This window comes from Aethalodelphis obliquidens, unplaced genomic scaffold, assembly GCF_003676395.1.
Source record: "Aethalodelphis obliquidens isolate GAN/ISIS:26980383/991018 unplaced genomic scaffold, ASM367639v1 scaffold21, whole genome shotgun sequence".
Taxonomy (NCBI): domain Eukaryota; kingdom Metazoa; phylum Chordata; class Mammalia; order Artiodactyla; family Delphinidae; genus Aethalodelphis; species Aethalodelphis obliquidens.
This window is the reverse complement of record NW_020837965.1, coordinates 13,700,379-13,728,262: the sequence shown is the minus strand read 5'-3', so window position 1 is coordinate 13,728,262 and position 27,884 is coordinate 13,700,379. Positions and strand designations below refer to the sequence as shown.

The window sequence follows — 27,884 nt, the reverse complement described above, 5'->3', positions numbered from 1 at the left end:
CAGTAGCCAGGTCATGGAAGCAACCTAAGTGTCCATCAACAGATGAATGGATAAAGAAGATGTAGTGCATATATACAATGAGATATTACTCAGCCACAAAAAGAAACAATATTGAGTTATTTGTAGTGAGGTGTATGGACCTAGAGTCTGTCATACAGAGTGCAGTAAGTCAGAAAGAGAAAAACAAATACTGTGTGCTAACACATATATATGGAATGTAAAAAAAAAAAAAAGGTTCTGATGAACCTAGGGGCAGGACAGGAATAAAGACACAGTCTTAGAGAATGGACTTGAGGACATGGGGAGGGGAAAGAGTAAGCTGGGACGAAGTGAGAGAGTAGCATTGACATATATACACTACTAAGTGTAAAATAGATAGCTTGGGAAGCAGGTGCATCGCATGGGGAGATCAGCTCAGTGCTTTGTGACTATCTAGAGGGGTGGGATATGGAAAGTGGTAGGGAGATGCAAGAGGGAGAGGATATGGGCATATATGTATACGTATAACTGATTCACTTTGTTATATAGCTGAAACTAACACAACATTGTAAAGCAATTATACTCCAATAAAGATGTTAAAAAATATATATCATTTTATATAATGTACTAGGGACTTAAATGAAAGCTGATTAATTCTGGAGAGTGGATGGGGATGTCACAGCAAACCACAGAGAAGAGGTGTGTATTAGTTTGTTTGGTTTGCTGTAACAAACTACCACAAACTGAGTGGCACAAACAATAGAATCTTACTGTCACACAGTTCTGGAGGCAAGAAGTTTGAGATGAAATTGTTGGTCTCATTGGTTCCTTCTGAGGGCTCTGAGGGATATATCTGTTATATACCTTTCTCCTAGCTTCTGGTGGATGTGGCATTTCTTGGCATGTAGATCTCTGCCTTCATTTTTATATGACATTTTCCCTGTGTGGGTGTCTGTGTCCAAATTCCTCCACTAACCCTTTTTAAAAATTTTTTATTGGAGTAGAGTTGACTTACAATGTTCTGTTAGTTTCAGGTGAACAGCAAAGTGAATCCCCTTTGGTAACCATAAGTTTGATTTTGAGATCTGGGAGCTGGTTTCTGTTTTGTAAATAAGTTCTTATGTATCATTTTTATCAGATTCCGCATATAAGTGATAACATATAATATTTGTCTTTCTCTAAATTTCCCCTTTTTATAACGACACCAGTCATTTTGGATTAGGGGCCCACCCTGTTCCAGTATGACCTCATCTTACTAATTACATCTGCAATGGCTCTATTACCAAATAGGGTCACATTCTAAGGTACTGGGGATTAGGACTTCAACATATAATTTTGGGAGGACACAGTTCAACCCATAAGAAGATGGTACATTTGAGCTGGACCTCAAATCTTCAGTAGGAATTTGCCAGGCTGACAGTGGAGAGCTGAGATTATACACATCATGAATGACACAGGGGTGCATGGAGCTTTGGAAATGTCTGGTTAATTTTAGGGAAGACCAGAATATATCTAGTAGGGCTAGTTCAAGGCAGGGAGGAACTGACTGGAGATGATTGTGGCAAACAGGTTGAAGGCTTCATGTGTCTCAATGAGGAGATGGTCCTTTATTCTGTAGTCCATTGGAAGCTACCCAATGCTTGTTAAAGATTACTTCTGTTACTTCTTCTTAATTATAGAAACAACTGGTGTGTGTAACTGACATGTCAGCTGGGACTTCCCTGCCACTTGGAGTGTTTAACATGGCTTGACCCCCAAGTTTACCACCTCTTAGAATCCTGGGCTTCCCCTACTCCCTCCCCAGCAACTTTATAATTCTCTTCATGGGGTGTTGCTTCCTACTACATCAATCTAGATTAGAAGCCCTGTTTCTCTAGTTTCCAATAAAAACAACAACAACTAACATTTCAGTGTTTAGAAACTTTGAGAGGCTTTGGAGAGGGTTGCATGGCAAAACTTGCAGCTTTGCCATCTCTCTGATTTCATTCCTTCCTCATCTGCCTGGAGCAACAAATCATTTCTCATTCCTCACGAGGAACAGTTCTGCCTACATTCAACTCAATTGGGATCTCATTTTCTGTGCCAAGCATGCATTCGAGTATTTTTTCCCAAACAAATATAATTCTCTTCCCATCTCAGAAATAAAATTCTCTCATCTCATGTATGTTTTAAAGAGCTTAGAGAACACACCAATAAAAGTGTAAAACTTACCCATCATATTATAAAACGGTTAATATTTGGTATCTTTTGTTTTAGCTGTTAATATATTCTATAACTGGGCTCATTCTGTATATATTAGTACATTTTTGTAACTGGATTTTTAAAAATTTTTATATTACATTATGGGAAATTTCCAATGTTGCCAAAATATATTTGCAAGCCTAATTTTCAATGGTTTTATAGTATTTTTAATATGGGCTGAAATCAATTTACTTAGAGTTTTCCCTATGGTTGGACAGTTAGGTTTCCTGATTTTTTTAAATTTATTTATGTATTTATTTATTTTTGTCTGCTTTGGGTCTTTGTTGCTGCGCTCGGGCTTTCTCTAGTTGTGGCGAGTGGGGGCTACTCTTCATTGTGGTGTGCAAGCTTCTCACTGCGGTGGCTTCTCTTGTTGCGGAGCGTGGGCTCTAGGCATGGGGGCTTCAGTAGTTGTGGCTTGTGGGCTCAGTAGTTGTGGCTTGCAGGCTCTAGAGCACAGGTTGGGTAGTTGTGGCGCACGTGGGATCTTCCCGGACCAGGGCTCAAACACGTGTCCCCTGCATTGTTAGGTGGGCTCTTAAGCACTGCGCCACCAGGGAAGTCCCAGGTTTCCTGATTTTTATTGTTGTAAATTATGCCATGGTAAATGTTTTGATACATGAATCTTGATCTGCATTTTTAATTATTACATTATGACAGATAACTAGATGAGACATTATTGAGTCAAAGGATAGGAATATTTCAAAGCTCAAGATGCCTTCATTGCTTCTAGAAAAGTTTCTTGAAACAGGGGAGTGGCATGATCAGATACACGATCTTTATAGATAACTCGGGTTTCAGAATCTTGGGAAAAGATAATTAGAAGTTAAATGGCAAATGGAGATTGGGAGGGTGTAGACATAGAGATTGGGATGCAGTTTAGGGATATTTGTAAAATAGAGTCAAAAGGGCTTGCTGATTATGGAGGTGAGAAACCAAAGAAAACTGCTTTGCTTTCCAATCTGCCTAACTGGGGGAATACTGAAGTTGCTAATACAGAAAGAGAAGATGGCAAGGTGTGTAGATGTGTAGAAGAGGATAATTTGGTTTGAGACTTTTTTTTTACTTCAATTATACACCTATTTTGAATGGCTTTAAGTGGAATCAAATAGGCATTTGGAAATATGTTTACTGGTGGGGAACATCTGTAATTTTTGCCTCCCCTAAATATGGGACTAACTTTAGAATTTTTTTAAAAGGAGGCCATTGGGGTGACAAGCTGGTTAGAAGAAGTCTTGTCTTAAAGCTGCATTTTTTTTTTAGCAAACTCCTGTTTTTGTTTTAATTTAGATAGCATGTGTATTTAGTTATGTAAATGGAGATTGGAGAACACTAAAGATTCTAAGTCAGCCCTGGATAGCCACTGCTGGCATCCATTGCTTCTCATTCTGTTAATACCACTTCAGTTTTCCTTGGGAGAATCACCCCTCTCCCACTCCTGCTTCCTGTGGTTTTAGCGCACCTGGCACTACTCTGTGGATCCAAGGATGGGCATGTATCTCAAGTCAGCCAATCAGAGTCCATGGGGTTGAAGTCAAGGAGTTTCCAGGGGAACTGCTGAAATACTCTTTCCACAGGGATTGCTGAGAGAATAAGATGGTAGAACTGGAGTTGTTAGCAGCTATTTTGCTGATCTGGCAATGGAGTCAACCCAAAGGAAAACAGAACTGAGTTAATTCTGATGACCTGGTTCTGATGTTATCTCTTGAGCCCTAGGATCCAAGTGCATAGATACCAGTTCTAGTTGCAGTCCTTTTCGGCATTAAAATTCCATTTTTATCTTAAGCTATTTTGAGTGGGTTTCTGTAACATACAACTAAAAAAGTCCTGACTAATACAGTATTGAAGATCAGAAAAATGTTCAAGTTTTCAAAAGTTTCAACTATTCAAAATAAAACTAAGAGGAAACCTGTTATAACTACACATGTCTTCTTTTTTGTATTTAATGGTTGACAAATATGTATGGAATATCTACTGTAGGGTCAGGCACTATGTTATGCTCTGTACATAAAACAGGTTAATTAAAGGTATGGTTACAGAAACATTTTTATGGATGGCATATTAAAAAATCATTATAATTCATAAGTTGGCTGAATTAGCTAGCTAGAATTAATAGCATGAATTTTGGCTTTTATGCTTTATATACTTTGCTTTTCGTTTCTTTTGTAAAGACCTGAGGGTAGCTAAAAGTAGTAGCCAGCAAAAAATTTATTTGCTTGAACTTTAATATTTCAAATGTTCGGAATATAAAGCCCCATACTAGGAATTCGAGTTTCAAGATATAGATTACCAATGGGTATTGTAGCTTATATTTAAAATGCCTAAGGGAATTCCCTAGCGGTCCAGTGGTTAGGACTCCGTGCTTCCACTTCCGGGTCCAGGGGTTCGGTCCCTGGTTGGGGAACTAAGATCCCACAAGCCACGTCGTATGGCAATAAAATAAAATAAAACAAAATAAAATAAAATAAAATAAAATGACTAAAAAATGCCCACCTGTTGATATGTAGAATTTGGAGGTCTTTCTCCTGCATCCTTATTTGCATTACTTTCAAAAGGTACAGATGGTGAAATCACATCTAGCAATAAAAGCTTAATTAAGCTTTTTGATGTGACATTAGTAATAACAGATTATATATAAAGTTGTAGGGGTAAGAACTAATCAGGGTTTTTTTTTTCTCCTCTCTAATATTCATGAATGTTTTACTTTTTAGCCACCCTTGTGCCTCAGCTGTCTCTTTAGGTCTTGAGTTGTCAGTTGAGGATGGTTTAATTAAGAATGATTTTCCTTCACACTCCACCCTTGGGTCATTAAAAATTGCAATGGGGGCTTCCCAGGTGGCGCAGTGGTTGAGAGTTTGCCTGCCAATGCAGGGGACACGGGTTCGTACCCCGGTCCGGGAAGATCCCACATGCCGCAAAGCGGATGGGCGGGTGAGCCATGGCCGCTGAGCCTGCGCGTCCGGAGCCTGTGCCCCGCAACGGGAGAGGCCACAACAGTGAGAGGCCCGCGTACCGCAAAAGAAAAAAAAATTACAATGGAAAATATGATAATGGAAAAATAAATTATTTCAATCTGTTATTAATATGCGTACTACTTAAATATATATCGTGGGATCCATAAGACATTGTACTGAAAAAGCCCGAAACATAGAGAAAAGTATGTCTTATTCCTCATTATCCTACATCTCATAAAATTTACATGTAACCAGTAATTAATGTACCACAGTTGTACAGCAACAAAACATTTCATCTTTTCTAAGTTCACTGCTTAAATTTAAATAAGCCACAACTTATTCTTTTTCTCACCAGGGGTTTTCAAGGAACTCAGTAGTGAGTTAGAAAACATATTCTTATTAAAAAACAAATACATGTGACAAAGAGAAATTGTATGTGCCTTTGTCCAGAGAACCCCACACAGGCCTTTTTATGGCTTCAGAGCCACTTCTCAAGCCTGAGTTCTTTCTTGCGTCCCAGCAAGTGCCAGAAGCCTAATCTGCATTCCTCTTCGCTTTCTGCTAAGATTCTTGTTATCAGAAGCCAAAGACAAGCTGTTGAGTGTGGCACATTTCCCCCAGTCTTGCTCTCCACCCCCTTCTAATTTTTGGCTGCCCTCATTACAAGAGTTTTGATGGAAGAAATTTTCACATACTGAGGTATGTGGAAGTCATTCTGGCTCATACATGATTTAACTTAAACCTTATGCTAACTAGAACAGTCTGTTTTGTGGCCTATTAAACATGCATTGTACATCTGTTTCAACCATTAAAGAAAAGAATGCATTTAAAAATCAAAATGGAAAACCTGTGGTTCAGGCATCCAAAATGGAGCTGGGTGGCCATTGTGGATGTGGTTTCAGATATGTTGTACATCACTTAGAACTTCTTAGAACTTGAATTTTCTGAATAGTATCAGTCTCAAGGACACCACCAGCCATTCTCAAAATAATCTGCTAGCAGCTGCCAGCCACAGTCTAATGGTCCCAAGGTCTCCCCTTGTAACTCTGCAATCATTTCGGACCCCAACAAATTCTTGCTTAACAAGCACCCTTACCTCTTGCCAGCTCCCATCCTAATTCTTGACAAACAACTTATGTAATTTTATGGTTTTTGCCTTTATACGCCACCCCCTTTTTGTAGTCCAGTGGAACACAATTCAGGTGCTTCTTGAATCTGTGTATCCCAGGCTATTGCCCTCAGTTTAGCTCAAATAAAACTCTTTTCTATTTCTATCATAGATTGGTTTATTGATTTTTTCTATTGCCAGTTTTATAGCTAATCACTCTGGGAATAGCAAAACTAATAAACTTTTTTTTTTAACATCTTTATTGGGGTATAATTGCTTTACCAAACTAATAAACTTTTAAAAATGTCTGAAAGCTTGGTAATTGTATAAATCTCTTACAGTCAGTTCAACCTGCATCATAGCTCCTCACTACCCTGTTAGATGATTATTCTGAACTACACCAGATTGGATTTCTACTTTCAGCCTTCCTGGTGGAGCTCACCAAATCTACTCACTCCTTCAGAGTTTACTTTTCATGACATTTATGCAAATTCCTTCCTCTGAAATGGCCCTTCTTTCCTGCATGTAGACTAGAAGTCATAACCAAAACTGAAAAGGTATCCTCTTGTCTCAAACTGGTAATTTGCATCTTTGAAGAAGCATGGATTGGGTAACATCCATTGCAAGGTATGGGTACCATCTAGGAATCATCACCTCTTGCAGTCACATTTCTTAAAAGGATGTTAGTTTATTCTAGCTTTTCTCAGGTTTCCAAGTTTTGGTATTTCCCAGGGAAATCAAAACGGATTTTTTTTAGACACGAAAGATTCATATTTGTATTTTATAAGTTATTATTTCTCGTTGTAAACCTTATGGTTATCATTCTGCATTTAAAACCTTTTAAAATATGGATTTCAAATTATTTTACAGGTATTGGTAAATCCTGTGAGAGAGGGGGCACTTAGAAAACTGAGGAGGAGGGGAATGACAGAGGAAGTCATCGCTCCCAGTACTTGTGTTTACAGGCTCATTCTCCAGAATTATGACTCAAGACATTTTCAACATCACTGCAATGCAAAAAGTATCGAGTTCATTGGTGTTCAAAACAGTAATTTAAAAAATTCAGGTACCACTGCTATTTCTTAAGAAATTGGATCTGGCGTGTCATTTTACGATTTAAATTCTACTTTAAGCTTTGAGGTCACGTATACAAATAAGAAAATGTGCGCTTAGGAAGTCAGGTTTTATTCCCACTCAGTGTTTGGTATAGTGAGCACTACGAAGCAGCTAGAAAACACACGCACACAAGGTATCAGGAAAAAAAAAAAAATGAGGTTAACATCCTAGTGTTGATTCTTCCACGCATAAACGTAGCCCTGGCCGGGTTCAGGGGCCTTGTGAGACAGGCGCTTCCCGGGCAAGACCTCCCAGAAGCAGGGAACGAGGGTGGCCCAGAGTCCCGCCGGGGCCTAAGCGGGACGCGGTCAGGGCGGCTGGGGTCGCTGGTCCTGGCCGAGGATAGCGGGACTAGACGTTAGGTGAGAGCGAGAGGACGGGAACCGCGACCCGGCAACGGTACCCACGGAGCACCCAGCGCCTTCGCGCTCCCCCGCTGGGAGGGGCGGGGCAGGGTTGGGCAGGGCGAGCGCGGGCGTTGGCTGCGACGGCGGCGAGGGGGCGGAGCCGCGCGAGGCTGCGCGCTCGCCGTTTTCCTGCGCTGGGGGGCGCGCGGCGCGGGTCCGCCGGGCTGTGGGACGAGGCCGCGGCGGGACGTGAACGCCGCAGGTGACCCGGGCGAGGAGCTGGGTGCCAGGGCGGCGGCGGAGGCGTGGAGGCGGGAGGCGGGCCCTCGCTCGGCTCGGCTCAAGGCTTGGGCGCTGCGGCCTGAGGAGACAAGGCGACCGAGGTGGGCGAAGAGAGGGCGCGCGGCACCCTCTTGACGGCCGGCGGCGCCCGCGGCCCTCAGCATGTTCCGCGAGGCTAGGGTTTTCCTCCCGCCCGTGGGCTGAGGCGGCGCCGGCGGCGGCAGGAGAAGCGACATGCACCTGCCAGGCGCGGCTTAGAGGACGCGGCAGGCGGCGAGTCCCGGCCGCCCGCGGGAGGGCTTGTTTCGCCCGGACGCCGCCGCCTCCTGTCTCCCGCCGCCGCCGCCGCCGCGGGCCCGAGCGGAACGGCGTGGTGGGCGCCCCGACATGGCGGCCCGGAGCGCCCCGAGCTGCCACCTGCGGCTCGAGTGGGTGTACGGCTACCGGGGCCACCAGTGCCGCAACAACCTCTACTACACGGCGGCCAAGGAGATCGTGTACTTCGTGGCGGGCGTCGGCGTGGTGTACAGCCCGCGGGAGCACCGGCAGAAGTTCTACCGGGGCCACAGCGACGACATCATCAGGTACGGAGGAGCGGGGGCGGCCGCCGTCCCCTTGAGACCCGCGCGCCGAGTTTGCACTTGCCGGTCCTTCTGGGTGCCCGTGACCCGCTCCTTCAGGGCGCATCGCCCGGGAGAGAAACCCACAGCCATCTGGTCCCGAATCCGCCCTGTTAACACCGGAGAAATGCCTTTCCCCATCTTCGCGTTCTAGATGCCTTTCCCCATCTTCGCGTTCTAGAGTCTCTCCCTCTCGGGCGGTGCGGTGACACCAAGTCCGCTTATCCACTGGGCGCTCGGTTTTCTGGCTGTGTACCTTTCTTCTTCCATCAAATTTGTGAAATGTACGAAAGGTTATTTTGGTAGCATTTTACTCCTTTAAATCCCTTCGTTGATTTCTTATTCAACGAATTCTTAAAGCGCCCGAGGGAAGTCCTTTACCTAGTAGAGGACTGATAAAAGTCCCCTAAGCTCTAGGCTGGTCCTGGGGAGCGCGCCCAGGATGGCATCCTGGAGGGCTCTCATCTCTTGGCCATAATGATTAGTTGAGGTTTCACTCCCTGCTGTTATCAGCAGATAGAAAAGAAACCCTGGCAACCTTCAGACAATTCATTGGACTTTAAAATGTGCACACCTATAGGCAGTTTGGGGATAGGTTTGATCCGAGGAAGGTGCTAAAAATAATTCTGATTTCCAATTCTGTTTCCTTTTCAATAAAGCAATGCTAAATAAATATACTTTTGTATTTTTAACTTAAATCACAGTTTTGTCGTCATTTTAATTCTTTTGTGGGCGGCATCTTAAAGTTGGTCCCAGTGCTTGTTTACATTTCTTTAGTGAGCGGTGTATTTGAAATGTAATTTTCAATCAGTGTCTCAGCAGAACTTTTGTGGCAAATAAAGTTAAAAGCTGCAGAAATTATTCTTGTCCATTGATTATTGTCTCAAGCACAGTATATTTGTCGTTGATGATGGAGAATGTGTTTTAAAACATTTTGAGACTATGTGTGTGTTTGTGTGTGTGTGGGCGCGCACTTGTGCTTGCTTCTTCTGGGTTTTTTAAAAGAGATTCTATGATTGGATTTGGTTACTCAGTTTTATCCCCATGTCTGTTTTCCACAGGATTTAAATTGTGCATTTCAAATCCAGTATCATGGTTTGATGTCTTGTAGGCAAAAAACTCTGGCACTTAAATTCTGTAAATAAAGAAGATCTTCTATTTTGCAGGTCTGTACGTTTATGCTCTGTAAGAGGGAAAAGGAGGCCTAGGACAAACAATAGGTAGGGCAAGATGGAGTAAAGATAAGGAGACCAGAAGCTGAGATTGTGGAGTAGGAAATGAGATAGTGTTTTGTGTTCAGTTTGTTGTTATTCACCCCAAGAGTAGAATTTACCCCAGTTCTTTGTCTTTTTCCCTGATCCTTCCCCGTTTCTCTCTTCTTTTCCATGTGTTAGTTCTCTGACAGTTCAGGGGATAGTAGCCTTATATAGTTGAAGAAGCCTTGACTGAAGCCCTCCTCCAGATAGTCAGTCTCTTAGGTTCGATTCAGTAGGTGGGGTAGGTAGGTGTGAAGGATTTTGAGGTGCACTTCTGTTGTTTTTACTACTTGGTAGTTGAGAGCAATATGGTATGAAGATCTTCTGAAACTAGATATGATTTATTTGATGGGGTAAATGATGTTTTGTTTATTCTTCCAGCAGTAATTTGAAGCTATATTATGTCACACCGCTTGAATTTTTATAATTGTGTTTCAGTAAATTGTAAGGAGGTGATGCTTTGCCTTCCTTTGGTATATAATATATACCTAGTTGCACAACCATATATGTAGTATCTCAACGTGTTTCAAAAGTGAGATTACTCTAATTTTTGTCATAATTGGATACTTGCTTATGATTTTATGCAAAGGATTCACCCTTAAAATAATTTATAACAATAAAAAGTTTTCTTGAAAATTTCAATGGGGTAGTAAAATCTGAATATATAGCATCCTGAAATTGTGGCACAAATTTAGTACAGTACTAAGACTATAACTTAGAAATCACTCAAACTGTTTTGGAAATTTTGTTTCATACAATAATGGTAGAGATCATTCTTGTTTATGAAATAGATCAGGAAAATGTTCAAAGCTTTCAAATTTGTTTCAATTCAGTGTTTGAAATACAAATATAGTTACTACTCCAGTAATTTTTCAATTCTGTCACAGCAGAAAATGTAATATTCATAAATGTGATGGCATGGTGGAAAACTGTTGCTGTAACGTTAGCCTTATTAGTAAAAAGTATAGTTTTTATCATCTGTTTTGTTTTCATACTTGGTTGAAACTTAGGTAAAACATATTAATTGAATATAACTTAGTCTGAAGCTGACTATACCAGAATGAGCAAGTCGTTGTCTTTAGGTTTTGAAAGTGTAGGTGCCATATTGGTTGTAGACTAAATAATGATCAGTTGCTTACCAGTTCTATCATCTTACTACATCTGGCATTGCCAATGGTGGTGCCACATGACTTTATCATTTTGTCTGTGTTGCATGTAGTTGTCTTACTTCTTTTTATTAGGTATGTATATATATAGTAATTTGTCCTTTAGTTATATTTATTTCAGTATTACTGACTTATGTAGAAATTAGTTTCACTGTCAGAAATAACACAGGAATTTTAGAGTCACTTTTTCTTTCTTAATGGTTTTTTTTCCTGTGTCCCAAGTTATATTGATAAAATTCTCTAGTTATTAAGTGTTTATTACAGGCTTAAGACTAAGTTATAAAATAGACTACTAGTAGTTTTAATATACGATGAACATCTGTAGCTTGGTCTATATTTTGAAACTTTTGCCAGCTGTCTTCCCAAAGGATACAATAGCTTTTAAAATTAATTTTTTCTAGATACTACCCATCAACACATTTTTGACAAGTTTGTGCTTGAAGTAGTGAATGTTATTGATAGTTTTCAAGTCATATATCACCAGTGAAGACCATTGATGGAATGTAGTTAGCTTGGTGCATTTTGTTACTACTTTTTTTTCCTTTAGACAAAATGAAAGGTGTAGTAGCTCTTCAATTGTGGTAGGTGGTGTTTTGAAGAAAGAAAACTGATCAAGCTTCATCATGATCTAGTAAAAGTGGTTTTTAACAGCTCTGTATTTATAGTATGGAAATTTCATTTATTCAACACAAATCAAAATTGTCTTGAAAAAGCGTTTCAGAATGTATGATGTCTCCATGGTGGATCAGTACTTTTTGTGTTTATGGGTTGAGGGTAGCAACTTTTTAAGGTCTGGCAGGAATTGCTGCAAACCTACTTGTTGTCTACTTAATGTTTCCAGATATATGGTCAATATTTCCCAAACTTGACTGATCAACAGAATCAGGAGCTTTTTGCCAGTTTAAGGAGCTTTTTGCCAGTTTCTAGCCTTTTCATCAAATGTGCTAAGCTAGAATCCTCTAGAGCTGGATCCCAGAAATTTGTTTTTCAAACAGTGCCCCAGATGATTCTGTTTAGGAAACATGTTGCCAATCTGTATCGCAAAACATGCACGCATAGAATTCTTAAATAAGCAGTTTGAGAAATGGGTAGAAACCCTGCCCTCAAACCTGATACCAGAATTTTCTTAAGCATTGTGTAATATCTAGAAGCAATACTTCAGAAAGTATTAGATTACATACAGATTTAGTAAAATGTCCCTGTGTTTAAGTAACTAGAATTGGTGACCTGAACTTTCACAGACTATTTAATAATTCTGTTCTGTAAGATTTCACTTTATGTACTTGGATATCAAAATATTTATGGTTGTTTTTCAAATACTGCACAGTTTAAGAGATAAAATTAAGATGTTTTCAGTCAAAGGTTTGAATTATCCAGAATAATAGTTCAAATTGTCATAAATGTACATTAAATGTATCTTTATTATTTACTTGGGGAAAAGACAAATTTTACATTTGTGTTATAATAATTTTTCCTTTATTATTTTATAGTGTCTAATATATAGATAACTAGTAAAATATATTTGGATATAAATTAAGGAAAACATGGTAAATAAATTCTTTGAAGCTATTAAGAAGTAATAGTTTCTTAGGAACTATTAAGAAATAAGAATAGTTTCTTAGAAACTATTAACTTACTGTTCTTTCAAGGTCTTTTCACTCATCAAAGAAATATTTATTGAACATCTTTGTGGAAGGATCCCAGCTTTAACGTATTAGGAGTTTAAGACACTATCAGTCAAGTAAAGAATCACTTAGAATACTATGTGTACTGTGGATAGTGGTATGTACATGGGCGCATAACAGTTACAGTGATGTTACCTAGTGAATAGAATACGTAAGCTGCCTGGATCTTTAAGGAAAACAGAGAAGTCGTCATCAGAAGAAATGAGTGAAGGCATAGCATTTTGAGATGAGGTAACATCATATGCAATCGTCTTATGTTAAGAGAAAATATCTGAAAAAGTTGTTTGTACTCACTATCTTCAGTTCTTTTTCTCCCATTCAGTCTTAGCTCTGTTCTATTTCACCCTAGCAACTCTTGTCAAGGTCACCAGTGACCTCCACAGTGCTATATCCAGTGGTCAATTCTCTGTTCTAATTTTATTTGATTTATCATCATTTGCCACAATTGGTTATACCCACCTTCTTAAGACACTTTCTTTTTTTTTAAAGATTTTTTTTAATGTGGACCATTTAAAAAATCTATATTGAATTTGTTACAATATCGCTTCTGTTTTATGTTCTGGTTTTTTGGCCCCGAGGCATGTGGGATCTTAGCTCCCTGACCAGGCATCGAACCTGCACCCCCTGCATTGGAAAGCGAAAACTTAACCACTGAACTGCCAGGGAAGTCCCTTAAGACACTTTCTTAATTGGTGTCTGGGACACATCTTAGTGTAAAAATAGGTATTTCTTGCTTTACTTATTCTTTCAGCAAATATTTATTGAGCACCCATTAGTATTTACCAGCGACTATTTTTAGCACTAGAGTTATAGTGGTGAACCAAGCAGGTGAAATTCCCAGCCCTCATGGAACCTGTATCTACTGGGGGGAGATAATAAACAAGGTAAATTTCATATTTATATACATAATAAATATGTATATAGTGTGTACATATTATCTATTATTTTTGTATATATAGTGTGTATATCTATCTATATCTATATAGTATGTAAGGGCTAAGAAAAAAACAGGAAAGTGAGATAGAAACTACTGGGAAGAGTTTAGATAGGTGTTTGGATAGGGTAGCCAGGAACGCCTCACTGTAAAGTATACATTTAACACTTGAGTAGAGACTTGGAGGTGAGGGAATGTGCTGTGTGGCTATGAGGGAAGGACATTTCAGTCAAAGGGACTATCAAGTTCAAAAGCCCTGAAATGGAATGCCTCATGTGCTTGAGGAACAATGTGAAAGCGTGGCTGGAGTGCAGTGAATTCACGTGAAAGTAGTAAAGAAATGAGGTCTGATGAAGTAATGGTGGTGGGAACAGATTGTGTACGACCTTACAGGCTTTTGAGAGGATTTTAGCTTTCCCATCTGAGGGAGATTAGAAGCCATTGGAGCAATTTAATCAAATTAGTGACATAATTTGAGTTAATGGTTTAACAAGGTCACTCTGGCTTCTATTTTGATGACAGACTGAGGGAGAGGGACAGGATGGAAGCAGAGAGACCACTTAGGGGACTGTTCTAAGACATATTGGTGGCTTGGACCAGAGTGGTTACAGTAGAAGCAGTGAGAAAGGATTAGATATATTTTGAAGATAGAGGCAACATGATTTACTGATGGACCAGGTATAAATTGTGACAGAAAAGAAAGATCAATGGTGATTGCAGTTTTTGGCCAGAACACCTGAAAGAATAGAGTTGCCAATTACTGAATTAGCAAAGACTGGCAGGAGCAAATTTTCTGTTTTGGGAGAAAGGGAAGATCATGAGCTCTTTTAGAAGTGTTCTGTTTTAGATGCTAATAGACAACCAAGTGGGGTTGTACATTAGGCAGTTGAACATGCATGTCTATAATCCAGGGAAGCATTCTGGGCTTTGAGTGTTATCAGCATCTAGATAGTATTTAAAGCCATGAGCCTGGATGAGACTACTGAAGGAGTGAGTATGGATAAAGAATCTGAAAAATGGATTACGGCAGCCCTCCAACATTTAAATATAGGGGAGGTGAAAAAGAACTGACAAAAAAGTGGCTAGAGAGGCAGGAGGAAGACCAAGAGAGTGTGGGGTCATGGAAGTCAAGTAAAAAGAGTTTTTCAGGGAGAAGGAAGTGATCAGCTGTATCAAGTAAGGTGAGTAGAGCTTCACATTAGTGGAGATGTTGGCTGTTTTGCAATAATTACATTGTAATCACGAGGCTGTCCAGGAGACTGTGTATGTTCAGGTGATCAGGGAACAAAGAAAGAAGTCATCAAAATGAGTCATGTCATTATTAGTATGCAAAACTGGCCTCGTTGAAGATTTGCTCCAGCAGCTTCTAGTTTGCTTGGTTATTTAAAAAATGGCAGCTCTAGATCCCTGCTGTTCAAAGATGTGGTCCTTAGACCAGCAAGAAATGCAGGTCTCAAACCCTACCCCAGGCCTACTGGATTAGACTCTGAATTTTAACAACGTTCTCAGGTAATGTTTTGGGTTTAAAATATTAAAGTTGTGGGGTTTAATATCAAAGTTTGAAAAGCACACTCTCGATCAGTGGTTTTCAGTGTGGTCCTTTAACCAGCAGCATTAGCCAGTGCATTTAACCAGTGCATTAGCACTTAACTAGGTGTTAGAAATGCAGATTCTTGAGCTTCACCCCAGACCAAATCAGAAAATCTAGATGGGGGCCCAGCAATCTACTTTAATCACCTACATGTGATATTGATGTATTCTAAAGTTTGAGAACCATTGCTCTAGATTCTTGATTTTCAAACCTGGCTGCATATTAGAATCACTTGGAGAGTTGAAGCAAACATAATAAAACCACCAACGGCTGAGTCTCATCCCTAGAAACTTCAATTTAATTTATTTAGGGTGGGTCTCAGGTATAGTTTCTTTGTTGCTGTTTGCTTCTGTTTATAAGCTTCCTAGATGATTCCAATAAGCAGCCAGGGTGGAAATCCAGTGCTCTAGATATAGAAGTAATCCATGGTAGTGGGCTGGGAAGTCAAACTCAAAAAACTCAGGGCCTACCCAAATTTATTCATTTACTATTATGCATTATATCACAATATTGATCATTTACCAAGTATTGAGACCCCTTTAAAAATTTGGGCCTATTACCTAAGGTCCATTTGGAGATTTTTTATCAAAAAAAGCAACCCTTTGTATTGTTTTCCATTAATGGATCTGCCGTGTCATCAGTGGCTGAAAACATGAAAAGACAGATACTTTGCATCATCAGTCCGGAAAAATGCTTACTCACTGGGGACCTGGAAGGTTCACTTAATGGGCAAAATTATGTGCATCCTGGATGGTACCAACTGAGGTGTAACTCCATGCCCCAGGTGTTGATTTCAGCAGACTCTTAGATCAGTTGTAGTGGGTTTGGGCCAATGATTTGGACCATGGAAAGCCCAAGATTGTCCATTAATAAATTTCCATTTTGGAGCCAGGATCTGCAGTCAGAAATAGACCAAATATCCAATATGTTAATATTTGAAGAAGCATCTAAACGCCCCTCAGAAGGACAGATCATCCCCCCTCTATGAAATTCTAAAGTGGACATATTCACAAGGACAGTTGAAATAGCACCCTAGATTCATGTCCAATGAGGGCAAGGTAGCTGAGACTGCATGTTGCCACTGACAGCTGACTGGCTTCTCTTTAGGCCAGCAAGTGTCCTCCAAGTGTCTTCAGTATGAATCAATATTCTGAAACAGTATAAGAACTGGCAAGGGGTTACACCTAGCCAGTGTAAACAAGCTGCCTTGGCTGCAGTGGTATCTATTCTAATTATAAGGTGGCACATGGTATCACCATATTGGCCAAAGACAGCAAGAACTTGTATGAAAGGCTTAATAGATCCTGGATTTCCTGTCTACAATATCACCCTCTGTGTATTGGATTATTAAAAGATCAAGGGAAATATAGTGCCCACCTTACAACACTGGCGTGCATATCCATCTGTATTAGTAAGCATGGCAGAAAAATACTAAAAAATTCTTGGAATGAGGGGATAGGCAATGGGACTGAAGATGGACATTGGACCCTGGATCTAGCGGTTTTTGAGGCCACAGGCAGGCTCAATTCATCATAACACCACTAAATTCTAAAAAAAATTTTGTTTTGGGATGGGTGGCTCATAATGCTGGATTGGCTAATAAGAGGTTGTGATTGTAGGAGGTGTTAACTCATTTCACTCTAAAAGTTACCTTGTTCTTAACAATCAGGGAGAGATACCTGATTTTAGTTTAATAGAGGGGCTGGGGATATAGAAACAAAGCAAAGAGGTTGGATGTGAGGTCAGAATTCTGGATTGTATCGTTGCCAAGGTATAGATGGGTGTTCAACCTCTCAATGGAGCCCAAGAAAGGGAGAGGTCATAGTCATGGGTGCTGGAAACATGGAATGTGTGGCAGAACAGGAGCACCTAATTGAACTTAAAGGCCCAGAAATAAATTTTTGTTAAGAGAAGTGTATATAACCTGTTCCTCAAATCAGTTAGAAGAACTGAGATGCACGGTTGCCATAGGTCTCTTTGTTGAGGAAATCCTGCTGCTCTTTCTGTTCCTGGGAATCACGTACCTATCTCACCTCCCAACCAAAGAGGACATTCATTCTTTATCTTTTTTTCATTACTATGAGAGGACTTTCTTTCCTGGTCAGGAATACAGTACTAGACACTACTGCCTCTGGTGTGGAAGCTCACATTACATATTCATTTCAGTCTATGGAGAGTAATGACAATTGCCACAGGCAGTTACTCCTAAGAATTTTGCAATTTTTACTCAGTATGATGTTGCTTGTGATAATACTAAATTAGCCACAAGATGATGGTGTAACCAGGTCTAACCACCTCAGTGTCCATATTTTTACAGATATTAAGGTTGATCAGGAAGCAGGGTATAATTCCCAATTAGGAGTGGAAAGTGGAAGGCTATTTTAAGTCTTAGAACATAGTTGACAACTAATTACAGAGTCCACAGACTGGTCATCATTACCTGGTTGCAGTGTGACTTTTCTAATTATTAGTTAACCCGTGGACAATGTATATAACACACAAAGCACCAAAGAGGGTGGCACTACTGACATGGTAAGAAGTTTTACCGGAGTCTGGATGTTAGATTTAGATTGCAAGTTGACATGTACCTGCAAAAGACAATTTTTGCAGCATACAAAGAGACCATGTAGGATTCTGAAATTGACATAATAGGGAATATGAGAGGTTTGGTAGGTCCCCTCTTAGAGGGTGGTTATTATATTTTAAAAATTATTGATACATATTTATAATAGAAAATAGAAAAATATAGAAAAAGGAGAAAAAATTTACCCACAGTCTTGTAACCTAGAGATATTACTATTGTGTTTTAGATTATTTTTTTTGAAGTCTTTATGATACATGTATCATAAGACTTTAAGACTTTATTTTTTTAGAGCAGTTTTAGGTTTACAGCAAAAGTGAGAGGAAGGTACAGATTTCCTATATTCTGCTGCCCCCACACATGCATTGCCTCCCCATTATCAACATCATTCACCAGAATGGTACATTTTATCCAAAGATGAACCTATATTGACACATCATAATCACTCAAAGTTTATAGTTTACCTTAGGGTTCACTCTTGGTGTTGTACATTCTATGGGATTGAACAAATGTTTAATGACATATATCCATCATTATCATATCATACAGAGTATTTTCACTGCCCTAAAAATCCTCTGCTCTGCCTGTTCACATACTGCCCCTCCCTGCAACAACTGATTTTTTTTTTCCTTTTTTTAAATTGGAGTTTAATTGCTTTACAATGTTGTATTAGTTTCTGCTCTACAGTGAAGTGAAGCAGCTATATGTATACATATATCCCCTGCCTCTTGGACCTCCTTCCCACCCCCGCATTCCACCTATCTAGGTCATCACAGAGCACCGAGCAGAGCTTCCTGTGCTTTATAGCAGGTTCCCACTAGCTATCTATCTTATGCATGGTAGTGTATGTAATTACTGACTCTGTAGTTTTGCCTCTTCCAGAATGTCATATGGTTGGAGTCATATAGTATGTAGCCTTTTCAGATGGCCTTCTCTCACTTAGTAATATGTATTTATGGTTCCTCCATGCCTTTTCTTGGCTTGATAGCTCATTTCTTTAGTGCTGAATAATATTGTATTGTCTGGATTGACAATTGTCTTTGACATTGTCTTTCACAGAGCAGAAGTTTTTTATTTTAATGAAGTCCAGCTTATCAGTTATTTCCTTCATGGATCCTGTGTTTGATATTATAACTAAAAAGGCATCACCAAAACCAAGGTCATGTAGGTTTTCTCCTGTGTTTTCCAGGAATTTTACAGTTTAACATTTAGGTCTCTGATTCATTTTGAGTTAATTTTTGTGAAAGGTATAAGGTCTCTGTCTAGATTCATTTTTTACATGTAGATGTCCAGTTGTTCCAGCACTGTTTGTTGAAGGAGACTATCTTTGCTCCATTGTATTGCCTTTGCTCCTTTGTCAAAGATCAGCTGATTATATTTATAGGGGTCTATTTCTGGGCTCTGTATTCTGTTCCATTGATATATTTTGTCTACTCTTTTGCAAATACCATATTGTCTTTTTTTCCTTCTAATTTTATTAAGTTTTATTTATCTTATAAGTGGAAGTTTGTGTCTTTTGATCACCTTCATCCAATTCCCCCCCACTCCCCCCCGCCTCTGGTAACCAGAAATTTGGTCTCTTTTTCTATGAGTTTGTTTGTTTTTGAAGTATAATTGACCTGCAATACTATGTTAGTTTCTATTACACAGCATAGTGATTTGATATTTCTATACATTTCAAAATGATCACCATGATAAGTCTAGTTAATATGTGTCACCACACAAAGATACTACATAGTTATTGACTATATTCCCCACACTGTACATAGCATTCTGTGCATGTGTGTGTGTGCACGCATGTGTATGTATGATTACTTGAAGTTACTGATCTCTTAAGTTCAAACTCATTTTAACAACCCTGCATTTTTACCCTCCCCCCGCATGTTTACTGTTTTTGACATCATATTTTACATCTTTTGTTTTATATCTTTTGTGTATCCCTTAACTACTTATTGCAGATATAGATGATTTTATGACTTCTGTCTTTTAATCTTCTTACTATGGCTGATTTACTACCTTTACTGTATATTTGTCTTTACCAGTGAGATTTTTTCCTTTCACAATTTTCATCTTTCTAGTTGTAGCCTTTTCTTTTTCACTTAGAGTTGTCCCTTTAACATTTCTTGTAAAGCTGGTTTAGTGGTGCTGAACTCTTTTAGCTTTTGCTTGTCCATAAAACTTTTGGTCTCTCCATAAAATCTGAACACAAGCTTTACCAGGTCGAGTATACTTGGTTGTAGACTTATCCCTTTCATCACTTTAAATATATCATGCCACTCCCTCCTGGCCTACAGAGTTTCTGCTGAGAGGTCAGCTGATAGCCTTATGGGAGTTCCCTTGTACATAAATTGCTACTTTTCCCATGCTTCTTTTAACATTCTCTATCTTTAATTTTTATGTCTTGGTGTGGTCCTCTTTGGATTGATTCTCTGTGGGACTCTCTGTGCTTCCTGGACCTGGATGTCTGTTTCCTTCTCCAGGTTAGGGAAGTTTTCAGCTATTATATCTTCAGATATGTTCCCTGCCACTTTCTCTCTTTCTTCTCCTTCTGGGACCCCTGTAATTCAAATGTTAGTATGCTTGATGTCTCAGAGGTCTCTTAAGCTGTCCTCATTTCTTTTTATTCTTTCTTCTGTTCAGCTTAAGTGATTTCCACTACTTTGTCTGCCAGCTCACAGATCCATTCCACTGTATCATTTAATCTGTTGATTCCTTCTAGTGTATTTTTCCATTTCAGTTATTGTATTCTTCAGCTCTGCTTGGTTTTTCTTTGTATTTTTAAACTCTTTGTTAGAAACTTTTAACTTCTCACTCTGTTCACCCGTCACTACTTTGAACTCTCTATAAAGTAAATTGCCTATTTCCTGTCACTTAGTTCTTCTGCACCCCAACAGCACAATCCCCCCTGGTCACCAGAGCTGTATGCTCTAGGGGTGCCTGCTGCGTGGGCTGTGTGGGTCCTTGTCTTGTGGCACACTGACTACTATGGGAGTCTGGTAGGTGTGGCTGGCCCACACTCCAGTTAGTTGCCAGGCACTGCCTTGTGTAGAGGATGCTGGCCACTGGTGGGCAGGTCTGGGTCATGAGGCTGCTGACTGTGGCCCAGTGGTCCTGGGGCTAGTGCTAGCCCACTGGTGGTTGGAGCTGGGTTCTGGAGTGGGTATGGTGCTGGGGTCTTCCAGATATAGTGTCGGCCTGCAGGTAGGTGGGGCCAGTTCCAGACATAGCTGGCTGCAGGGTCTGGGGTGTCCCAAAGCTTGTGTTGGCCCACTGGTGAGAGGAGCTAGATCCTGGGACAGCTGGCTGAGGGGTCCAGAGTGTCTTGGAGCTGGTATCAGTCAGCTGGTGGCAGGGCTAGGTCCTGGGGTCTCTGGCTGCAAGGCCTAGGTGTTGCAGAGCTGGTGTCGGCCTGCTACTGGGTGGGGAGGCCCAGGGGATTCCAGGCTAGTGCCTGTTCACGGGTGGGCAGAGCTGGGGGTCCCAGAGTTTGTGTTTCTGCCCACTCGTGGCTGGGGCCGGAGCCCAAGGTATCCTGGGACTGTTGCCTATCCTCCGGTGGGTGAGGCTGGTTCTGGGGCTAGTGCTGCCCACTGGTGTGCATGGCTGGGTCCCGGGCCCTCTGGCAAACAGTGTTGGATCCCAGGGTGACTGTGGCTCAGGGGACCTTAAGGCAGCAAGCCTGCTGGTGGATGGGGCTGTGTTTCTGCTCAGCTAGTTACTTGGCCTGAGGCATTCCAGTATTGGTGCTGAAAGGCTAGTGGATAGGGTTGGGTCCTGACACTAATAAGCTAGAAGGAGGGTTCAGAAGTGGTGTTTGCCAGCACCAGCGTCCATGTAGTAGAACAGCCTCCCCCAGATGACTGCTACCTTTGTCTTGTCCCCAAGATAAGCTCCAGTTGCCTTCTGCCTCTCTGGGAGGCTCTCCAAGATCAGTAGGTCAGTCTGACCCAGGCTTCTTTCAAATTATTGCTTGTGCCCTGGGTCCTCCTGAAGTGTGTGCGATTTTGTGTGTGCCCTTTAAGAGTGGAGTCTCTTCCCACAATCCTCTGGCTCTCCCAAAAGTAAGCCCCACTAGCCTTCAAAGCCAACGTTCTGGGGGCTCATCTTCCCAGTGCAGAAGCCCCTAGGCTGGGGAGCCTGATATGGTGCTCAGACCACTGGCTCCTTGGGCTGAACCTCTACAGTTGTAATTATCCTCCTGTTTGTGGGTCATCCACCTGGGAGTGTGGATCTTGACTCTGCCACATCTCCACCCTTCCTACTCATCTCATTGTGGTTCCTTCATTGTATATTTAGTTGTAGAAGATCTTTTCTGCTAGTATTCCCTTCTTTCTCATCAATAGTTTCTGTGTAAATAGTTGTAATTTTGGTGTGCCATGGGAGGAGGTGAGCTCAGGGTCTTCTGACTCTGCCATCTTGGCCACTCCCCCAGTACCATACTATCTTGATTACTATAGCTTCATAGTAAGTCTTGAAGTTGGGTAGTGTCTGTCTTCCAACTTTGTTTTTCCTCTTCAATATTGTGTTGGCTTTTCTGGGTCTTTTGCCTCTCCATGTCAACTTTAGAATCAGTTTGTTGATATCCATAAAGTAACTTGCTGGGATTTTGATTGAGATTGCATTGTTGGTTCACAACCTCACGAGTTCCCTGAGTGAAATTCTGAACTGGCCCCCATACATAGAGGGCAAGGAGGGACTGAAGAAAGGCAGACCACTCCAGTTTGGAGGGTGGCAGTTTTAATAAACAAGGGAACTTACATACAAGGCATGTCTTGGGCAGCTGCATGACAAGTAGATCTCCGTACCCACCCGCCAGAATCTTAAGCATTTTTCTAGAGACCTTAATGGGGGTTCAGTCATGTATATAGTCCAGATGGTCTCAATAGCACATTACTGCCTCAAGGCTGTGTCCTTGAAGTGGCTCCTTGTATGAGAACAGTGGGCAGAATGGACATCCCATGGAGAGGGTAAGGAGCCTCTGATTGCCTGGGTCCATTTCTCAGGTCAACCAGTGGTCATGTCCTCTCAATGACCTCCTCCAACATGCAGATAAGTTGGGAAGAACTGAGATCTTGGTGGTACTGAGTCTTCCTATCCATGAACATAGAATATCTCTTCATTTATTTGGTTCTTCTTTGACTTCATTCATCAGAGTTTTGTGGTTTTCCTCATATAGGTTTTGTATCTATTTTGTTAGATTTATACCTAAGTATTTCAATTTTTGGTGCTAATGTAATGGTATTGCATTTTTTAAAATTTGTTTATTTTTTATTATTAGTTATCTTAGGATCTTATTAGTTATCTACTTTATACATATTAGTATATATATATCAATCCCAGTCTCACAATTCATCCCACCACCATGACCACCACCACCCCCACTTCCCCCCCTTGGTGTCCATACGTTTGTTCTCTACATCTGTGTCTCCATTTCTGCCTTGTAAACTGGTTCATCTGTACCATTTTTCTAGATTACACACATGCATTAATATACGATATTTGTTTTTCTCTTTCTGACTTACTTCACTCTGTATGAAAGTCTCTAGGTCCATCCACGTATCTACAAATGACCCAATTTTGTTCCTTTTTATGGCTGAGTAATACTCCATTGTATATATGCACCACATCTTCTTTATCCATTCATCTGTCGATGGGCATTTAGGTTGCTTCTATGACCTGACTATTGTAAATAGTGCTGCCGTGAACATTGGGGTGCATGTGTCTTTTTGAATTATGGTTTTCTCTGGGTATATGCCCAGTAGTGGGATTGCTAGGTCATATGGTAATTCTATTTTTAGTTTTTTAAGGAACCTCCATACTGTTCTCCATAGTGGCTGTGTCAATTTACATTCCCACAAACACTGCAAGTGGGTTCCCTTTCCTCCACACCCTCTCCAGCATTTGTTGTTTGTAGATTTTCTGATGATGCCCATTCTAACTGGTGTGAGTTGATAGCTCATTGTAGTTTTGATTTGCATTTCTCCAATAATTAGTGATGTTGAGCAGCTTTTCATGTGCCTCTTGGCCATCTGTATGTCGTCTTTGGAGAGATGTCTATTTAGGTCTTCGGCCCATTTTTTGATTGGGTTGTTTGTTTTTTTTGAAGATTAAGCTGCATGGGCTTCCCTGGTGGCGCGGTGGTTGAGAGTCCGCCTGCTGATGCAGGGGACGCGGGTTCGTGCCCCGGTCCGGGGGATCCCACATGCCACGGAGCAGCTGGGCCAGTGGGCCATGGCCGCTGAGCCTGCACATCCGGAGCCTGTGCTCCGCAACGGGAGAGGACACGGCAGTGAGAGACCCGCGTACTGCAAAAAAAAAAAAGATTAAGCTGCATGAGCTGTTGCTGTATTTTGGAGATTAATCCTTTGTCCGTTGATTCGTTTGCAGATATTTTCTCCCATTCTGAGGGTTGTCTTTTCGTCTTGTTTATGGTTTCCTTTTCTGTGCAAAAGCTTTTAAGTTTCATTAAGTCCCATTTGTTTGTTTGTTTTTATTTCCATTACTCTAGGAGGTGGGTCATAAAAGATCTTGCTGTGATCTATGTCAAAGAGTGTTCTTCCTATGTTTTCCTCGAAGAGTTTTATAGTGTCTGGTCTTACATTTAGGTTTTTAATCCATTTTGAATTTATTTTTGTATATGGTGTTTGGGAGTGTTCTAATTTCATTCTTTTACATGTAGCTGTCCAGTTTTCCCAGCACCGCTTATTGAAGAGACTGTCTTTTCTCCATTGTAACTCCTTGCCTCCTTTGTCATAGATTAGTTGACCATAGGTGCGTGGATTTATCTCTGGTTTTCTATCCTGTTTCATTGATCTGTGTTTCTATTTTTGTGCCAGTACCATACTATCTTGATTCCTGTAGCTTTGTAGTATAGCGTGAAATCAGGGAGTCTGATTCCTCAAGCTCTGTTTTTTTCCCTCAAGTTTGCTTTTGCTATTCGGGGTCTTTTGTCTCTCCATACAAATTTTAAGATTTTTTTGTTCTAGTTCTGTGAAAAATGCCACTGGTAATTTGATAGGGATTGCATTGAATCCGTAGATTGCTTTGGGTAGTATAGTCATTTTAACAATATTGATTCTTCCAATCCAAGAACATGGTATATCTCTCCATCTGTGTCATCTTTGATTTCTTTCACCAGTGTCTTAATAGTTTCCTTAGTACAGGCCTTTTACCTCCTTAGATAGGTTTATTCCTAGGTATTTTATTCTTTTTGTTACAGTGGTGAATGGGGTTGTTTCCTTAATTTCTCTTTCTAATCTTACATTGTTAGTGTATAGGAATGCAAGAGATTTCTGTGCATTAATTTTGTATCCTGCAACTTTACCAGGTTCATTAATTAGCTCTCTAGTAGTTTTCTGGTGGCATCTTTAGGATTCTCTATGTACAGCATCATGTCATCTGCAAACAGTGACAGTTTTACTTCTTCTCCAATTTGGATTCCTTTTATTTCTTTTTCTTCTCTGATTGCCGTGGCTAGGACTTCCAAAACTATGTTGAATAACAGTGGCAGGAGTGGACATCCTTGTCTTGTTCCTGATCTTAGAGGAAATGCTTTCAGTTTTTCACCATTGAGGATGATGTTTGCTGTGAGTTTGTCATATATGGCCTTTATTATGTTGAGGTATGTTCCCTCTGTGCCCATTTTCTGGAGAGTTTTTATCATAAATTGGTGTTGAATTTTGTCAAAAGCTTTTTCTGCATCTATTGAGACGATCATATGGTTTTTATTCTTCAGTTTGTTAATATGGTGTATCACATTGATTGATTTGCATATATTGAAGAATTCTTGTATACCTGGGATAAATCCCTCTTGATCATGGTGTATGATCCTTTTTAATGTATTGTTGGATTCTGTTTGCTAGTATTTTGTTGAGGATGTTTGCGTCCATATTCATCAGTGATACTGATCTGTAATTTTCTTTTTTTGTAGTATCTTTGTCTGGTTTTGGTATCAGGCTGATGGTGGCTTCGTAGAATAAGTTTGGGAGTGTTCCTGCCTCTGCAATTTTTTGGAAGAGTTTGAGAAAGATGGGTGTTAGCTCTTCTCTAAATGTTTCATAGAATTCACCTGTAAAGCCATCTGGTCCTGGACTTTTGTTTGTTGGAAGATTTTAAATCACAGTTTCAATTTCAGTGCTTGTGATTGGTCTTTTCATATTTTCTGTTTCTTCCTGGTTCAGCCTTGGTAGGTTTTACCTTTCTAAGAATTTGTCCATTTCTTCCAGATTGTCCATTTTATTGGCATAGAGTTGCTTGTAGGAGTCTCTTTGGATGCTCTGTATTTCTGCAGTGTCTGTTGTAACTTCTCCTGTTTCATTTCTAATTTTATTGATTTGAGTTCTCTCCGTCTTGTTCTTGAAGAGTCTGGTTAAAGATTTATCAATTTTATGTTCTCAAAGAACCACCTTTTAGTTTTATTGATCTTTGCTGTTGTTTTCTTTGTTTCTGTTTCATTTATTTCTGCTCTGATCTGTATGATTTCTTTCCTTCTATTAACTTTGGGTTTTGTTTGTTCTTCTTTCTCTAGTTCCTTTAGGTGTAAGGTTAGATTGTTTGAGATTTTTCTTGTTTCTTGAGGTAGGGTTGTATTGCTATAAACTTCCCTCTTAGAACTGCTTTTGCTGCATCCCATAGGTTTTGGATCATCATGTTTTCATTGTCATTCGTCTCTAGGTATTTTTTTATTTCCTCTTTGATTTCTTCAGTGATCTCTTGGTTATTTAGTAACGTATTGTTTAGCCTTCATGTGTTTGTGGTTTTTATGTCTTATTCCGAGTAATTAATTGCTAATCTCATAGCATTGTGGTCAAAAAGATTCTTGATATGATTTCAGTTTTCTTAAATTTAGTGAGGCTTGATTGTGACCCAAGATGTGATCTATCCTGGAATGTGTCATGTGTACTTGAGAGGAAAGTGTAATCTGTTTTCGGATGGACTGTCCTATAATTATCAGTTAAATCTATCTAGTTCATTGTGTCCTTTAAAGCTTGTGTTTCCTTATTAAGTTTCTGTCTGGATGATTCTGTCCATTGGTGTAAATGAGGTGTTAAAGTCCCCTACTATTATTGTTTTACTGTTGATTTCCTCTTTTATAGCTGTTAGTATTTGCCTTATGTATTGAGGTGCTCCTATGTTGGGTGCATATATATTTACAATTGTTATATCTTCTTCTTGGATTGATCCCTTGATCATTATGTAGTGTCCTTCCTTGTCTCTTGTAACATTCTTTATAAGTCTATTTTATCTGATATGAGTATTGCTACTCCAGCTTTCTTTTGATTTCCATTTGCATGGAATATCTTTTTCCATCCCCTCACTTTCATTCTGTATATGTCCCTAGGTCTGAAGTGGGTCTCCTGTAGACAGCATATATATAGGTCTTGTTTTTGTATCCATTCAGCAAGCCTCTGTCTTTTGGTTGGAGCATTTAATCCATTTACGTTTAAGGTAATTATTGATATGTATGTTCCTATTACCATTTTCTTAATTGTTTCAGGTTTGTTTTTATAGGTCCTTTTCTTCTCTTGTGTTTCCCCTTTAGAGAAGAGGTTCCTTTAGCATTTTTTGTAGAGCTGGTTTGGTGGTGCTGAATTCCCTTAGCTTTTGCTTGTCTGTAAAGCCTTTGATTTCTCCGTCAACTCTGAATGAGATCCTTGCCAGGTAGAGTAATCTTGCTTGTAGGTTCTTCCTTTTCATCACTTTAGATAAATCATGCCACTCCCTTCTGGCTTGTAGAGTTTCTGCTGAGAAATCAGCTGTTGTATGTTATTTGTCATTTTTATACGACAAATGTATGTTTGTATGTTATTTGTCATGTGTTGTATGTTAATTGTATGTTATTTGTCATTTTTCCCTTGTTGCTTTTAATAATTTTTCTTTGTCTTTAATTTTTGTCAGTTTGATTACTGTGTGTCTCCGCATGTTTCTCCTTGGGTTTATCCTGCTTGGGACTCTGCACTTCCTGGACTTGGGTGGCTGTTTCCTTTCCCATGTTAGCGGCGTTTTCGACTGTAATCTCTTCACA

At 40.1% G+C, this 27,884-nt stretch overlaps 1 protein-coding gene across 3 annotated transcripts in view; it reads left to right on the top strand.

The window, feature by feature from the left end:
- The first annotated feature begins 7,921 nt into the window (after positions 1–7,921).
- Positions 7,922–27,884, top strand: part of EML5 (EMAP like 5) — a 162,665-nt gene continuing 142,702 nt past the window's right edge. For 2 of the 3 annotated variants that reach the window (XM_027120258.1, XM_027120257.1), the window contains exon 1: positions 8,415–8,611. In XM_027120258.1, the coding sequence (XP_026976059.1) occupies positions 8,415–8,611 (197 nt within the window). Of the gene's footprint in view, positions 8,612–27,884 lie in introns of all 3 variants that reach the window. The other variant, XM_027120256.1, reaches the window with a different exon arrangement.